The sequence below is a fragment of the Haliotis asinina genome, chromosome 14, assembly GCF_037392515.1.
Source record: "Haliotis asinina isolate JCU_RB_2024 chromosome 14, JCU_Hal_asi_v2, whole genome shotgun sequence".
NCBI classification, from domain to species: domain Eukaryota; kingdom Metazoa; phylum Mollusca; class Gastropoda; order Lepetellida; family Haliotidae; genus Haliotis; species Haliotis asinina.
The window spans coordinates 39,426,110-39,444,240 of record NC_090293.1 but is presented as its reverse complement, the minus strand read 5'-3'; the positions used below and the strand labels follow the sequence as shown (position 1 = coordinate 39,444,240).

Sequence of the window (18,131 nt, the reverse complement as noted above, 5' to 3'; positions counted from 1 at the left end):
GGATTTTATCTTGAGCAGTCGCCTACGTTCTTTTATGTAGTCTTTTTTATTCTCGTATATGAGTTGATGTCTGACTACGTTCGCTCCGTGAGCTTTACATAAACAGTAGTGCCCTTTAACCCCGATACCACACACAGAACACGTGTAGTTAGGACTTCCCATATGGAAACAACAGAACCCCTGATTCCTGCATTTCCTACCACAGGCCTCGGTCTTCCCCATAAGTATATATTCGCATCGGTATGGAGCGGGTCTCATGTTTACTTATATAGGTATTTTAGTTTAATTGCTTAGCAACCAACGCAGTAGCTGCTATACCCAACACTATGAAGCCCAGTTCACGATTCATTTGTCCCTTAGATGGTGTGTAGTACTGAGCGAGTGTGGGTTCATTGAGCGCTTCCAATCGTTTACCAGTTAGTAGGTAGTATTCTTTCATTGCTTCATCGACATCGTTGAATGTTTGAACGGCATGGTTTTCACGCTGGAGTTGTTCGTTAATGAAATCGATCCTCTGGAGGCGTTTTTTAGCGTACTCAGCCTGTGCTCTTTGTAATTTCTCAGTAGCGAGATCGTGTCGCTTCCTTTCTTCCTGTATTTCAGCCGCGTGATCATCTCGTAGTTTCGAGAAGAGGAAATTACTCCCGGAAAATGCCAGGGCATTCACTAACGCCCCACCAACCATCATAGCTATCGTGGCCATCCCTATATTTATTTCATTATATTATCAGGTATTATTCCTTGTTTTACTAGGATGTCTTTTGTGGCCATCGCCATACCAAGGTTCATTATGAGCATACCCATATCCTGCAGGTTGAAATCTAGCTTGATAGTTGGTTGTTTAAGCACCATTTTAGTCAACCGAGCGTACCCTACGGCTAGACTGGCTACCACTGTGGCGTGGTATACGTCGTTGACGAACGTTTTCCCCTCAGACATTATGTATATGATATAAAATATTTTAAATTATAACATGATATGCGGGTCTACCATGGGGGATACCCCCATACCCTCACTGTTCTCACTGTTGGGTTGTGGCTCACTGTGGGAGGTGTATAACCATGTTATAACCACGGCAGCAGTTACACCTACAGCCAACAACAGTCGGGTTGGGTTGGCCACTTTATGTTGGTTACACCACCGTTTTTTACCGGCAGCTACTCTCTTAGGATTCTTCTGTCTGGTTACTGTTGAAGTGGTCTCCACCGTCACCTCGGGACTCACTGTTTGGGGTGTGGGGGGTACCACCACTGGGGTCTCCTCCACTGGGGTTTCCTGTGCAGCATCCATCTATACTATTATTATTATTCTTTCTCTCAAATTGGCAATGTTTTGCCGTGATAATCGCCGCCGTCACTGGAGCCAACAACATACCATATTTGTGGTACAGCCCGCAGCTGATAGAGCTCACGGCGTGTTCGATAAAAGGGTCTTTATCTAGGTCCTCCCACAGGTAAAGTCGGCGCTCTGGTGGAATGGGAAGGAATTGTGATACAATACCGGTGTATATCTGGGTCATAGCCGATCCTATTGTCTTTGTCATTTCTGCTCCGAGCCGGGACTCGTATCTAGCGTACAGCTTATCGATTTCTTCGGCTGACATTTTGTGAATTTTATCCGGAGTGTAGTCTCCAAAGTAATGTTTGGCTTTGCCGCCAACAGCCAACGCCACCAGTTTCTCTCGCTTGGGGGAATCCCCAGTTGGGGAACCCTCCACAGACAATTGTTCGAGCAATTCCTCACACTCCATCTTATAATATAACAAGTAAGATTTAGTTTTAACTATATAATACCCGATACAAACAAAACACAGAGAAATGAAAGTTAAGTTGCACACGACAAATACTTCAAATATCATAGCTATGCTTAGCATTTGCTTAGCTTTGCTTAGCTTTTACTTAGCTTTTACTTAGCTTTGCTTAGCAAACTATATATGCTACTGGTTGGTCGGTTTTTAGAACGAGCTTAGCGTGTTTAGTTTCAGCGAGCTGTTTCTTCACCCGTTCCCGTTCTAATTTACTCATCACATCGTTCTCTCTCAAACACTCCTCAAACGAATCCCTGTCCTTGCAGTGAAATAAGGCCACCCATCGCGTCTGCTCCCTGAGGTCTTTCAACACCGAGTTGAACTTCTGCGTTAGCACCCAGACGCTGTGATTTGCATGACGGCCGGAGAAGGCCAGGTACGATAGCATGTCTCTCTTTTTTGTTATCTCGCGATTAGCGCTGCAGTCGTCCAGTATAAACAGCGTCGGTTCCCCTTTAAATTTCTCGTGAAGAGCTTTCAACCAGTCCTGCAGGCGTGTTCCAGGGTCGATTTTATGTACGTCCGGGTCCGTCATCACCCAAGGTCGCGCGTACGTTTTATTCATGCTCAGAGTAGGGCACATGATAACGATGTTATCGAACACATCCTTGTAGTAACCCTCCAACATATCCAACACGAAAACTGTCTTCCCACAGCCAGTCTGCCCGCATATGATAGCACAGTGTGGGTCAGTGGGGAGGGGGAGACCCCCACTAGTAGATGGCTTGCACAAATCTCCCATTGTCTATATTAAGTTGCGCGTCCATAATTACGTACAGATATAATTTCAACTTACCAGCGGTTTGAGCCTTCTTATTAATCTGGATGGTTATCCCTTCACTACCGTTATCTATACGACGCCCGCTGCCATGCAGTTTATCATCATCCGTGGATCGCATGTCCAACCATAGGGCATACTTGGTGGTCAGGTATTCACCGATCTGCACGGAGCCGAGGTCCAGGTCCTTTGTTATGTAATCCCCCACTGGTAGCTTTTTTATCTCATCCCACTGCTGGTGTGGCCTCATACCATGACTGAACAGCTGGTTGGGCACGCCCTCGATGGTAACTTCCACCTTTTCAATCTCGGGGTTGAAAAACTTCTCGCTGTCCCTCCGGAATGGATCATAATCCTCCACGGGGACGACCAGGATACCTTTCATCGATCGCGCCGGCACGTTCAGGTTGATATTCCACACAGTGTCGCTCTTATCTCGCACGACTGATCTATGCCTCAGTACGCGATCGTACAGGATAGCCATCTTCCCAGAGTACTGGCTTCGAACCTGCCTGGCCAGCTCCGGGCTAGTGACCATGTCAAACTCCAGAGAGATGTTGTCTATGGCATAACTGGCCTCATCACCGTTCGGCGTACGCACTACTTTGCTATAGTCGTTAAACGTGAGCTCGTATTCTAACCTATCACCCAGCGCGGCCTGGTAAAACGGCGCGTGTCCCGTGAGCAACTCGAAGTCGAGCGGCACACAGAATCGATTCCCGTATGCTAGAGCGATGGCCTTTTCACCGTCCGATAGCTTGTCTTGCTGGTCTGTCGTGAAGACATACCCTATGCGCGCCCGGGTTGATTTGCTGATACCCTGGTACACATCATTGACTCGTTCTCTCTCGCTTTTCCAGAGATCCTTGTAGCAGTGAAACACGTCGCTGTCGTCGATGCTCAGCACCTCGTTACCGCTGATCTTGACGGTCGTTTTCTTGATGATAGCTCGACCCACGTTCCGCACTAGCTCGCGTTTGTCGTTGTCGGAGGTCAACGTGATATTGAACGCCAGTCGAACAGTGCCTGGTACAATGAGGTCATTCTCACCAAGGTTTGGAAATCTAACCAGCAGAGTTTGGTTCTGGTCTATCTTGCTGGGATTGTTGGTGATGGTCACCGACTGTCGCACGGCTCTGGCACCTAATGGCTCTCTCAATTTTCTGAAAGGATCTAATTTTCTACCGTACATTGTTATATAAAAGAAATATATTTTTAATACTAATGGATGAAGACATAGATATGACGGAGATGCCGGGCGCTAGTACCCAGGCATTCGATGAGCAGGAGACCTCATTTACTAGTTTGCCATTGAGCCAACAACTTTTAGAAACAACGGTAAATGATTATTACGAAAGTTTAAAAAGTGATAAAAACTATGTTGAACCCCAGGGTCGATACCATAAGGATTTTTTTATTGATACAAAGGGTGTTCTACGTCTCAAGTCTGCCCCAAAGGTTGACCTCTTTAACAAGATCACTAAAAAACCACTGGCCTTGTCAACTCTAGCCAGCCGCAATGGTGGTGCTGAATTTATCCGTGAACATCTAAACATGCGTGATTACGGTGGTGCAATACCTAAGACCGTTAAAGAAGATCTGCAAGCTACCAGATCCCACCTCACCACTATAGATGAAATGACGCCAGAGCGTGCTACAGAAGCCTCGGACAGCATAGAAAAACTGTTGAGCACCTACTGGGACAAACCGTTACCGGGATTTGACTTTCCGGTAAGGGAACTGCGCGGCTTAGATGAAGCCGTGAAACGCGTGCGTGGAGAACTCGTGAACAACATGGGGAAACTGAACGAAATCGACGAGCACATCGCTAGGGAAAAAACCAAACTCACCGAAACTGACGACGATGATATGAAGCGTCGCATCAATGAACGAATACGTGATTTAGAAGACGAGAGACGTACACGATTGGAAGCCGCTTCCTCGAATCGTGAACATCTTCGATCCCAGATCAGTCGCATTCGGGAAACAATCGATAGAATACTGAACGAAGATACAACTTTAGCCAACAGGATTCGGATATTATTCCGGGAGCAAGGGATCACCATCGCCAGCATTCTGACTGCATTGGGTTTAATCATATCAACCCTGGTGGTGTCACTGGTGGGAGGAACCCCTGTGGGGCCTGCCGGCGGCGGTGGAACTCCAGGCGGTGGTGGTGTTAAAGACTGGATCAAAAAACTCGGGGAAGGCCTAGCTAAACTGGCTGGTAAAGCCGCCGAAGCCCTTCCCGGCATACTGGGTAGCATCGTCTCGTGGTTGTTGGGCGCTCTGTCTAAAACTGCCATGTGGCTCAGTCAAAACCTGTGGGCAGCCATCGTCGCCGTGGCGGGTCTGGTGTACGTAGCGGCTAAGAAATCTTTAACCAAATAAGTCCCAAAGTTACCCCACCAACCACTAGGGCTGTTTTATTATCAATATGCTGTTGATAGGTGGTGGAAACCCCCACACCCCCCGGGGGTACCTCCACATGAACTTTAGGCTCCGGTGGTGGCGCCACTATACCCTTTTCACGTGGTGGGATGTGTGGGATATGTGGGGTGTTAATATCGGGGTTGATACCCAACTTTTGATCCTTCGTGGCTATGACTATTTCGTTGTTATAACCCACCACTTTTTTTATTCTCAGTTGCATATCACTCGGCGCCATGTACAACCCCACGCCGAACACGTAATTGACTTTCGATCTGGCGTATTCTAACACGTTTTGGTAGCGTTCTATGGCTCGCGGGAGATCAACTGGTGAATTGATAGCATCCTCAACGTTGGAAACGAATTGTGTCTGAGCGTCGTAAGCAGTTCCTTTACCGAGGATGTTAGAACGCGTCATCGACTGCGCACCCAACAGCGCCCACACGTACGTTCGAATCGAGTCGTTCAAGCGTATTGTACCAGCACGAGTGAATCCTTTCGATGTTTTTGAGATCATTTTAGTCCAGGCTGTGGCTGCATCAGGACTTGTTTGTTTTATACAGCTGACATGGATCTTTTCATTCGTTGTGGGGCCTGTAAATGTATGACGGTGTGGGTTGTATGAACCATCTTTAGAACCAGCATAATATTTTCCGGACCTGTAGAAGTACACGAGAACTATACCGAGACCATGGTTCACACCAGGAAGGCGAAAGTCTTTATTCGTTGGAATCTCAAACTCCCCACAAATACGTTCATAAGCGCGTCTATCATAGGGGTTATTCGTCATACTCCACGCTTTATCTTGGGGAAGAGGAGCACTTATTTCCTTCAATATTCGTCTCGTTTGATAATAAATATGAAACAAAACAACCGCCTTACTCAGTTCATCTATACCATAGTCTGGTGTCACACCCGACCCTGTCGTCGCACACCACACAGCAAAGTTGAGTTGGTTCTGCCAAAACTGCATTGGGTTTTGATTCCAGTTTACCACCGCCTGCGCGTTATTAACGGACACGACATACTTTTCAAAGATATCAATAAAGGTTGTTTTAAACCCAGTACCATCTGCATTCACCACGATTTTCAAGTGTGCTAAATCCATATTATAATTTATAATTCATATATTATAATATGTACATAACACTTCCAGGAATAACGAGCGGTGAGGCCGTTCAGCTGACGCACGCGATCGATAACACGTCAGGTCAACTCGAAGTCGCACTCTGCGATATCACCTACCTACCGCAATGGACTAACATTAATATCAGCAACAATAAGCTGTTCGTCAGTGGAACTCGCAGTCAGATAACTGACGGCTACTACAGCGTGTGCTCGCTAAACGACGAGGTCTTCAAACCCCTGGGAGCCGAACTCAAAATGAACGACTCAAACGGTACAGTGGTGTTAATCAACAATGGAATAAACCCTTTGAGGCTCGGCCGACCATTAGCGAGGATACTCGGTATGTCTCCTGACGAGATAAAACCAACAACAACCGTCACAGGTACGAAGTTACCCGAACTAGTACCGTACCGAGAGCTATACATTCATCTCGGTCAGGTGAGCACAACGTATAACATTCAAGGAGGCCACCCTTCCACTATACTGAGAGCAGTGCCGGTGAAAACTGAGAAATTCAACGACGGTAGAACCGAGTCATTTTCACCACGGCAGTATAAGAGATTAACCCAGGGCAACATACCTGAGCTGACAATATCGGTGTTAGATATAAATCATAATCCTGTAAATATAGGATACCTCAGCTTAACGCTTCACGTAACATGACCAGCGCACAAGGACCCGGAGTGAAAAAATGTGTCAATATCGGGATCTCCGACCTCGGAGACACACGCGGTTTCGACGCTCCCGGAGTAGATGGTAAATCGTACGCCTTGCAACTGAAAAACAACATTTACAAACGCGTTGAAATCCCCTCCGGTGGAGCCCTAAGTGATATGATAGATACCACAGGAGCAACAGCCAACACTAAGTACGCCCTCGTCAACACCGGTGATGACAACTGGAGAATATACCCATCATTCGGAGGTAAACTGTTCGACTTAGACGATTTTGAGAGCACTACCGTCGTCAAAAACAAACCATATATGCTCGTCTTCACCGAAGATGACAAGTGGGTGTTGTTACCCGATAACAAATGGTTTCTCAATATTAGACTCGTCTCCCCTTACGTATTCACGGATAACAAAGACAACCACCTAAACAAAGTCGTGAACAATGGAACCCTGCTCGTGGCTTACGTCCCAACTCAGAGGCGTAGCATAGTCGTCAGCCCAGTCAACACTATAGCAGCCCACATGCTATCGAGTAAACCGGCCATGCAAAACGTGAAATTGCAGTTGGTGTCTGAATTCGAAGGCGTGGTTAAGATACTAGAGAGTCTACCGGCAAACTCAACACTGTTCATCAAAGTCTACCTAGGGGAACCATCGGGGAATGATGTCGAGATCGTGAAGGGGATCAAACTCGGGTGGGTGAAACGACACCAGTTTCAAGTTTGCAACGTTTACGTGCGGGTGGGTGTCGACTCCAAGACCAGTCTGCAGGGGGTCAACGTGATCGTAGAAAACAAGATATCACTAATCAATATCTTCCTGCCTGACAACATACACTTCATGGGTATAAAGTTAACCCCTGAATTATTATCAGAAAACCAGTTGGAAATTATATCATAATAGTATAATAATGACTAGTCATCATCCCAACACTACACTTAACGACCTGGGAGATACAGATGGATTCGATCAGCCTGGTGAGGAAGATGAATTATACATCCTGCACTTCAAAGACAACGTGTACAGACGGGTGTCGTTATCAGATTTAAAAGAACCCAAATGGCTGATCAACTTAACACTCGCCTCACCTTATATCACAACAAAAGAGAGGTGGAGGTTTATCTCTAAGATTAGGAATAACGGTATCTGGCCCGGGGATTTCATTATGGGGAATGAAGAAACAGCCACGGTATATTTTCATGAAGGAAAAATTGGATTACTTTCTGGAATAGAAAATAAATTAACATTTAGTAGTAGTTATTTACACGGAAGGCAGCTTGAGATATACCCCCCCTACACAATCATCATAGAAGTCATGTTTACGTATTTTAGCCAGGAAAACTCCTCGAAAGGACATCAATTTTTACCCGGGGTGTCAATACACTGGTTTACCGAACACTTAGATCAATATTGCCGTATTATTATACAACGGGATACCCCCACGGGTTCTATAAAACGTTTAATAAGCCTCCCTGGGGTTTTTATTACAACAGAAAAGTCTATTAGCCTCTCACCTATTATCATTAATTATGATCTACTCCTTATAGGCTTCAAATACATTGATAGAATATTAACTGAAACCCAATTAAAATATTTTTCAAAATATATATTATAGGATGGGTCTGTACCCAGTCGTAGAGGAAGTAGCTAAGACGTTGGAAACCGTAGATGGGTTCCGCTTGAGGCAGTTATGTGATGTGAAACGTCAACTAGAACAAGACCGTGACACGCGGAAAGCACTATGTAAAAAATATAATAGAGCTTTCAATATCGTGGACGGGGCTGACACTACCCTTATGGCAACCAGCATGGGACTAGGGGCGGCAGGCGTTGGGTTGTTAACCACCATCGTGGCTGCACCTATAGTGCTAGGTATTGAAATAACGGCTGGGGTGGCAGGGTTGGTAGGGTTGGCGCTTAAGTTAGTATCACGCAGGCTTAATCGTAAGGCATTGAAACACGACGAGATCAGGGTTCTGGCCGAAGCAAAACTCAACACAGTGAGTGAGCGAATTTCCACGGCACTCTCTGACAGTAAGATCTCAGAAGAGGAGTTTAGTTCAATCCTCTCTGAACTCAAAAAATATAACGGAATGAAACAAGATATTCGATCCAAGTCTCGTAAGTCTGCTATCAGCGAGGATGAGAAAAAAAAGTACATAGCACAGGGAATACAAAAAGCCCAGCAAGCCTTTATTATGAACACCAAAGAGATCGTAGGCGGTTCACGTTAAACTGTTTCATCGATATAAACGTGACATAGGGGCGATAGCCGTAAGCGAGCCACCGATCCTATATGGTCAGTCAAAACTTACAACATAGATAAAGTGGATATGAAAGCCGACGAACCTAATTTGTACTACTTGAGGGATGGGCCGGGTAGGGGGTTTGTAAGAGAAGAATTATTGATCGTACCGTACGGCACAGTGTTACCGCCTGCCAAGTCACGGTAAACGTGATGGTGTGGCTTTGTAGTAGGGGCAATAATATCAAGAGCTAAGGGTCCCACCAAAGCCTCATTTAGTAAATGAGGCTTTGTAGAGGGGTTTTTGAAAAGTGTTTTCGGACTGTCATTCCCTATACTACTACAGCTGTTAAGACAAGCCTTTCAGTCTTACGTTTAGACGGTTTAATAAACTGATTTAATGTTGCAAACATGCCATCACCTATTCAAGATAACAGGGTCATTAAGTTCTAGCCTAGAGTAAGCAATCAAGCATCCAGTAAATGTGCCAACATTATTAATACCACTTGGAATACAATTAAAAGATTAAATACTCCCCCTGTCTGGTCATTGAAGTTGTTCTTGTAGGACAAACCCCATTTTGTTTATTCTATATTTCACTGTCTGTTGTAGGTTACACTCATTTTTGTATCAGTCAAGCAATCATGATCTTTGTATTGTTTTAATTTTAGTTAAATAGTCTTGAACTCCATTTGTGCCTCAGTAGGGTTTAGACTCCAAGCACAGATCAGCTGTAGCCCTTAGCCCAGGCCTAGGGGGTTGTACCGACTGTCTGTGGCCATCTTGTAAATAAAATTGTGACTGTTTTGTGAGTTAATGTCCCCAAGCCTATGAGCCTTTTGAGCAGACATCCTTTGAATTGTGAACAAAGAAAATGCTGTTTCTGATCGCCCTAGCAACAACAGCTGGGATGTCAGAAATACATGCACACAGGACATTGTGATATTGTACATCTAGGACTTAGATGGGATTTTATTGCCAAGAATCAACTACCCGGTCAGGCTGACAGACAATTCCACATCCCAGCAATATCTACAGAACTTGGTCAGGAGGATGCGCAGGACTTATCCTTGTGTCCTGTCAGAGCCTTGAAAATGTATTTACACAGAACTAAAACAAGGAAACAAAAAATTCAAAGACCTTTCTATTCAATTCTTTTCTACAGAGACACCTACAGAAGTCGCATGGACAACTAATATCTAATGTACTGGATCCATAGGAGTAAATCAGCTTAAAGACCCAAAACAGATTGCCAGTACCTGATGTGAATAATAATGTGTCCTCTTTGAAGCGTTTGATGAGGTGTGCTATTGTACAATGTATTCACTTCATATACTAATATATGTGTTGTAGTTAATGTAAATCAATACATTTTATTTCTGTTTTCAGATGTTCAAAAAATCACCAAGTCAGATTATACACATGGATGTAGGCAGTATGCAGGTACCAGTAGTTACAAGTCGCCATGATTAATGTGAACTCAAAGCTGTTTATCTGTTATCTGTCTAAATAAGTCAGTGTTGAACTTAAGAACTCTTGACTTTATTGTTCTAACCTAATCAAGTAAACTGGGATGGTCCATTTCTAGTGTCTCCTGCCATGATATTGCTGGAATATCACTAAAAGTGGCAGAAACCCCGTCCCATTCACTCATTCACTCTTCAATTTGTTGCCTTGATCTGAGTGGTGTCTTCTCCAGTGCCTACCTTGTTCATGGTCTGTACCAGTGTCTGTCCCCTCATCCAGCAAGGTGTCTCTTCCAGTGATAGCCCAAGGTGTGACACCTTGTTCGTGGTCTGTACCAGTGTCTGTCCCCCTTGTCTAGCATGTTGTCTCTTCCATTGATAGCCCCATGTGTGAGACCTTGTTCGTGGTCTGTACCATTGTCTGTCCCCTCGTCCAGCGTCGTGTCTCTTCCAGTGATGGCCCCAGGTGTGACACCTTGTTCGTGGTCTGTACCAGTGTCTGTCCCCTTGTCTAGCATGTTGTCTCTTCCATTGATAGCCCCATTTGTGACACCTTGTTCGTGGTCTGTACCATTGTCTGTCCCCTCGTCCAGCATCGTGTCCAGTGATTGCCCCAGGACATCAGTGTACACCACTTATATTATCTGCGGCTGGACTGTCACTATGTTCTGGCCTGACATTATGTGGCTGTGACTTGAATGATATCTCCCTTTATCTGTCTGCAAAAATTAAAACAGTTATTTATCATGTGTATGACTGTCATTGATGAAGATTATGTTAGTAGGGAATCCAACAATGATTGTAAATCATGAAACTAATGCGTCACAAATTTAATGCGAGTACGAGGGTCTTGTCTAAAATGCATCAGGAAATAAATGTGATCTCTGGAATCTGTGTTCATAACATGCGACAGTCTGAAGCTTTGATGTTGAATTTCTTTTCACACTTGTTATTTACCAGAATAGAGCTTATTAAGCAATGAATGGAAAGGAGCTGACGATGCTTTGATTTTGCTGCCATGTTTGATCACCTGATTGCTCACTACTACTTGTCTTATGACAATATTTATAAATGTAGTCTGACTTGAAACATTTCACAGGTGAGCATCACAAAATGATCGTCCAAAATGACTAGCAGACATGACTGAGTGTCTTTAAACAATAACCATTGATTATAGCCAGTGACTTGAGATATCTTTAATTAGGAAAAGACCTGTATTAGGGTAATGTTTAGTGTCAACACTTCCGCTATTGTTACATACTAGTAATTTAAATTCATTGGATATTAATTAGTTTCATGGAAATTCATGCTCATCTGTCAAGTAATTTTATCAGAGATATCTAAATTGTTTTTGTATTCAGGATCGTTATGATCAAAGCTAACCTGAAGACAATAAGGACGGCCAGAGATTTTCGTTTATTAAGCTCTCAATAGTAGACATGGGTAGACTGACATGTGTCATTATATTAATACATACATGATACATTAATCACCAGCAGAGATTCAGGTTTGTTACTCACATTGCATCTTAGAAAGTGTCATGGAACCAGCAGGACCAGTCGCCATGTATATTTATCAGCTCACATGGAGCAAGAACTAGTCAAGGGCTTATCACAGAACCTCAGCTCGGTAATACTCTGATCTTGGCATATCATAGCATGGCGGGATGCAAAGTCTGCATGGCTCTGGCTTCAGTCCTATGAACTTGACCAGAAATGCATCCTGTGAGATGGTATTTGAAACTTAAGTTATTCTTTTGCCCAAAGTTGTTTTGACTTTTTTAAACTGTACATGTCACTTGATCAGATGCTTTGGTAGACTCTGTTAGTCTGTTCTCTAGACTTGCTTTCCTGTTTATACTGTCTATAGTTATTATAGTTATTTGATTCTTCGTCCCTGCATTTCAGTCATTTGATGTGAGTGGCCTCCAACTAGCTTTAGCAGAACGCCAGTCTGAGATGCCGTATACCAGTAAGGCTGCCATGCCCTGTGTAGTGCCAGATCCGGATACTAAGCCCACAAGGTAAAGTTTATCAATTTATCAAAGTCTCCTTGGCCCTTGTGCAGCTGGTATTTACAAAATTGCAGACCGTTCATTGTTAGTATCTCAAGTAAGTACCTCAGCTTTTTTGTGGGTAGTACAGGTAACGGGTTTGAAGAATGAATAATATTATTTTGCCATTTTGCCCTATCCTGACTCATACTCATTGCTTATCTTCTTTTCCCTCTGTTCTAGTAGTCTCAAAACAGTCATAACTTTACTCACCCCTAAAGGGCCTCTTTATCTTCTTTGCCACTGAGTCCCATGTGACTGCTGCTGTATTGTCAATCTCTCCTCCATCGCCCAACAAGACGGTTGAGCTGGCACTTCCGGTCCCTTCTACAGCCTTACATTCTCTTAGTTTAAGCATAACTCTTTGCCGCAGATGGTCTTTCATTTCCTTTAATAATCAGAACAGTACATTTGTAGTGATTGTATGTTGTTAATTTCTGGTTTTTCTCAATTAGTTTGCAGACATGCTGTGACATGAGCGGTCTTGTTAATTTAATTTTCATTTTTAAACTTATCTTGCCTCGCGGCCGAGGTTAACGTTGTAAACGTTGTAAACTTTTTCTCTAGACCTGTTTTGTTTAAGCACTCCATGCATTATAAGACCCACATGACTATCTCCGAATCATCATTCTCATTCTTGGAGCCACTGGATAATATGTATCTTGGAGAATCTGCATAGAGGGGAGGATGGACAGGAATCCATTGCGTGAGATAGGATAAATTTATAAATAGTGGATAAATAAATAGTGGATAAATATATAAATAATGGATAAATATATAAATAGTGGATAAATAGTAGAAATATATAAATACATATCTCCGAATCATCATTGTCTTTCTTAGGGCATATGAGAGTGAACAGGTCTTGCTTTGCTCAATCTTTCCAACTTTAGTCTACAGAATGGGGAAGGATGAACAGCCAAAAAAGTGGAAGAAATGTTCATGGTGCAATAAGATTAGATAGTACTTTGTTATCCATACAGTGGAAATTTTCATTGCATAGTTCCATGTCTCAGTCACATTAAAATAAACATAAAAAACATCTATACACAACAACAGCATCAAAAGAACAGCAATCTCGAAAATTAAATGCAATCCCTTTTCCTATTTATTTCACATATACATGAAGGTATAAAAGAACGGCGGGCCATGTTTGTTTGTAATGTCAGCACACACAGCCTGAAGGGAGAATACAATATTCTGAAAATAGAACATGAGTCGGGTCTCTTTGAATTTTGTTTGTCTTTCTGATAATTTGCAACTCATCAAAATAGCTGATACTTTCCAAAGGTAGACCAATTATTTTTGATGTAGTATTAACAATTTTGAGCAATTTGTTTTTGTTTTGAACAACAATAAGGTGTGCTCCACATGTATTTTGTGTGGACTGTGTAGAACAGTGTAAATGGGACTCTCATTTCAATAAATGGAAGGATGATACCTTTGAGGCATTTGGCCCCGTGAAGGTCCCGGGGTAGAATAGGCCTTCAGCAACCCATGCTTGCCATAAAAGGCAACTATGCTTGTCGTAAGAGGCAACTAACAGGATCGGGTGGTCAGGCTCGCTGGCTTGGTTGGCACATGTCATCGGTTCCCAATTGCGCAGATCGATGCTCATGTTGCTGATCACTGGATTGTCTGGTCCAGACTCGATTATTTACAGACCGCCGCCATATAGCTGGAATATTGCTGAGTGCGGCGTAAAACTAAACTCACTCACTCACTCATTTGAGGCATTTGGTGATTATGTTATGGTTTGTTTGCGGCATGCTGCTGACAGAGCTTGTCATGCCGTTTTACTTGATGAACCCAGTCCTTCCAAGAAAGGAAAGTTTGAGCGTCCACTGCTCAGCGGTCACAGTCCCTTCAGTAGTATTATTAATGTTTGTTCTGGACCAGACCCAATGTATAAACTAATATCAATAACGTGATCTAGACCCCCTTATTCACAAACTCTGGAAAAACAGACACAACCCGTCTGCATTCACATAAGCCCACTGTGTGGGCTGCCTCCGCTGTGGGGCAACCTATTTCCTGGACTAAACAAATGTTTAAATGCATACTGGCTGAGAGCTGGGTTACACAGTGCATGCTGGCTGAAAGCTGGGTCACACAGTGATACACAAGAACTAGAAAGATTAGAAAGAATTAAAAGAGAGTAAAAGGGTCTCTTTGTAGCCATAGTCCCCCAAGGGAGAATTAAGAAAGATGGATGTTGCGCATTCTCCCAAGGGGGACTGCGTCGGCGCCTTCTCTCACGGTGAGAGTGTCCCACTCAGTAAGGCCCTTTTCAGAGATCCAACTGATATGATCATGATCCCTTGCTCATGAAAGTTGCAAGGGCAGCTTGTCCCTTGCGTCATGAAATTGTGCAAGAAAGTCAATCTGAGGCAACGGTGGGATACGAACTCACAATGCACAGCTGCTCAACTATACACAATAAGCCCGCACCTCAACCAATTGAGCTACTCAGGACCGAGAGCAATAATCTCGGTTTAACGGGTCTATCCTGTGCTGTCAACACTGTGATCACGTGATAGCTCTATGGCAACGAGAGGCAATGCATAGCACGTTCGATAAAGTGCTGGGTCACACTGTGTGCGCTGGCTGAGAACCTTAACAGCAATCATGTGCTATATTCTGAGTAACTATATCAATTATGGGCTCAGTGTCGTATTCTTGTCTTATCATGCCATTTAGGTAGCTGGATATACCTATATGTAAACTATCAACAATGAATTCAGTCAGAAAATACTCGTTGCAAACATCTTCATTAATAACAATAGTCACTTGACAGATGCCATGCTCTAATTCTTTGAGTTTGTCAACAATCAGAGGCTTGGCACCTGTCAAAGATATATTTTCAATCCGCCACAAATCCATTATTAAGATAGGTGTGAATAAATTTCTAATAGGGTGATTTCTGAGGAGTCTAAAAATTCTTTCAGTTACTCTCTATAAACAGGTGGTGGTTGGGAGACTTGCAGTCGGCTGTCCCCCCACCACAGGACCCCAATATTGACTTCAGCGAAACAGTTTAACGTGTATCTTCTATTATACCGTTGGTTTTCGTAATAAATACCTTGTGGGCTTGTTGTATATACTTTTTTTCTCGTCCTCACTTATAGAAGATCTTTATGAACCTTCAATCGAATGTCATCTTTAATTTTGTTGTATTTTTCTAGTTCACCTAGGATCAAACGAAACTCATCTTCTGAGATTTTATTATCACTGAGTGCGGTTGGAACATGATCTTCTATCATGTTTAACTTTGCGCTAACAAGAATTCTAATTTCATCGTGTTTCTTTGCTTTACGATTCAATTTGCGAGCAACAAATTTAAACACCAAACCAACTGTTCCTGTCACTATGGTTGCTAATTCAAGTCCTAACACCACTCATGCGGATATGATTGTTGTCAACAACCCAACTCCTACTGCTCCTAATTCCATGCTAGTTGCCATTAGGGTGGTATCAGCACCATCTATGTAGTTTAAAGCTCTATTGTATTTTTTATGTAGTGCTGACCGGGTATCACGCTCTTGTTCTGTTTCCACCGAAATCCTTCTACACTTCCCTTTGTATTTCCTTCTTCATCTACTTCTGGATACAGCCCCATTCTATTTGTCTATAATATAGTTTATAAATAATTTTTAAAATATCTGTCATCTAATTTTTGATTGGTAAATCTTAAGCCTATAAGGTTTAAATAATTGTATAAGAAAATGGGTGAGATAATTATAGGTATGCCTAAATGCCCAAACCATAAACCCCATCGAGGCTTATTGATCGTGGATAACTGAATGGTGGTGGATCGCCTTGCCTTATCATGATTCGGCAACGTTTATTCTCATGCCTTTTTCCCCAATATATTAAAAGGTTATCTAAAAGTTATGTTGGATGGGTGGAACTCCCTGCTAGATATACGCCTATAATTAGTGTTGTGTGTGGTTTCAAAACATATGAACTAGTAAAATAAATATTTTGGTAATCATATATACAAACAAGGTCTAAATGGGCATTCGAATTGACTGGGGCTAACATGTTGACACCAGTGTGATCTGGTATTGGTAACACTTGTATAGAATTATCTTGTAAGGGTTTAAAGGACACAAGGAAGACACCATTGTTAATAATTTTGGAAATGAAATTATTATCATTAAAAATGATATAAAAGTTGGTTAGCATTATTTTAATTATCCATTCAAGCTCCATAATATCTGCTGGTGGCACTCATTTGTATATGTTTTCTTTAAAATATGAAAGGTATGGCATGTCTTCCTCACCAGGTAAATTGAAATTCTGTGCGTCTCCTAGATCACCAAGTGTTACATTGGATACCATTATTTATATAATATTGTTAGAAAATAGTTTCCAATGGTTTTTCTGGTAATGCCTCATGAATGAACTTTAAACTAATAAAACTGATGTGTTCGGTGTGAAAAACTTTGGTGAGAGTGTGTGAATCACCCCCACCTGTACGTAAATTGAGCAAATGCGACCCTGGTGTTTTTCAACCCACCGTAGTTTGATTCCTTTTACAATCTCAACATCACTCTGCAGTGGTTCACCTAGGAAGACTTTCTAGGAGGGTGGTTACAAACGTGGACTTTGTAACTTTTTTTCACAGTGAGGCTTAGAACTTTTCAGCCAACCCTCGTATGCTCAGCTCCTAAGGGTTTGAAAATTAAATTTCATCATTGAGAGAACACACACTGTAGTAACCATCTTCCTTTGCATTTTGCGAACCATTAATGTATGACATATTATTGGTTTTTTTTATGTTTGTCCATCGTGGGTAGTAAGATGATATCGCATAGTGCTATTTCGAGTTAGCCAGATGTGCTATCAATGCCATGTGTAAGTTGAATGGACTCACCGTTTGTTATACAGTGGAAGCTGTCTTACTTGGACCCTATGTAACTAAGTAACCGAATTGTTGATCGCGGCAGAAGTTAACTAAGTTATCATTACATATAGACTAATTCGGACTTCATGTAACTCGGATTTCGGACTGACATCTCTGCCCTTCAAGGTAATTTGTTATGAAAACATCGCTAATTTACTCGGACTAGCGGGACTGCCGGAGGTGAAAGTGCTTTGTAGTTAGCCGATTACCGACTTCAAACGGATTATCAAGTGTGATGATGACCAATTAACAAAAGGAATTAACAAAGAAGTTCAGCAAGCTGACACGACTCACTCAGTGTCATTTTGATGGTATGCGATTTTGTTATAAAAAGACGATACTCCAGTAATTTCTCATCAGTGACAAATGCCTGAACCAATGAACGTTGCCTGAATGTTGTATTTGTTGATTTCTGTGGAGAAGATTGAATCACATGCACTTCCACACAAGGGCGTTACCCCGCGAAATGGCGAGTAACACGAAAACATGGTACGTTTCTTCTAGTGCTCGTGCTTACGGACAAGACATGAAATGTGTGTTGCATTGGAAACCACCGGACAACAGAGCATTCTAACAATAAATTATTTATAAAAGATGAGCTGATATGTATTGACGGAGTTACAGTTTTGATTTTCTATTGATAC

General features: G+C 42.7%; 1 protein-coding gene across 1 annotated transcript in view; it reads left to right on the top strand.

The window, feature by feature from the left end:
* LOC137261153 (CCR4-NOT transcription complex subunit 11-like) overlaps window positions 1-18,131 on the top strand; it is a 124,374-nt gene that overhangs the window by 53,456 nt on the left and 52,787 nt on the right. The window contains exons 5-6 of the mRNA XM_067798857.1: window positions 10,449-10,502; window positions 12,433-12,548. Of these exons, the coding sequence (XP_067654958.1) occupies window positions 10,449-10,502; window positions 12,433-12,548 (170 nt within the window). The remainder of the gene's footprint in view (window positions 1-10,448; window positions 10,503-12,432; window positions 12,549-18,131) is intronic.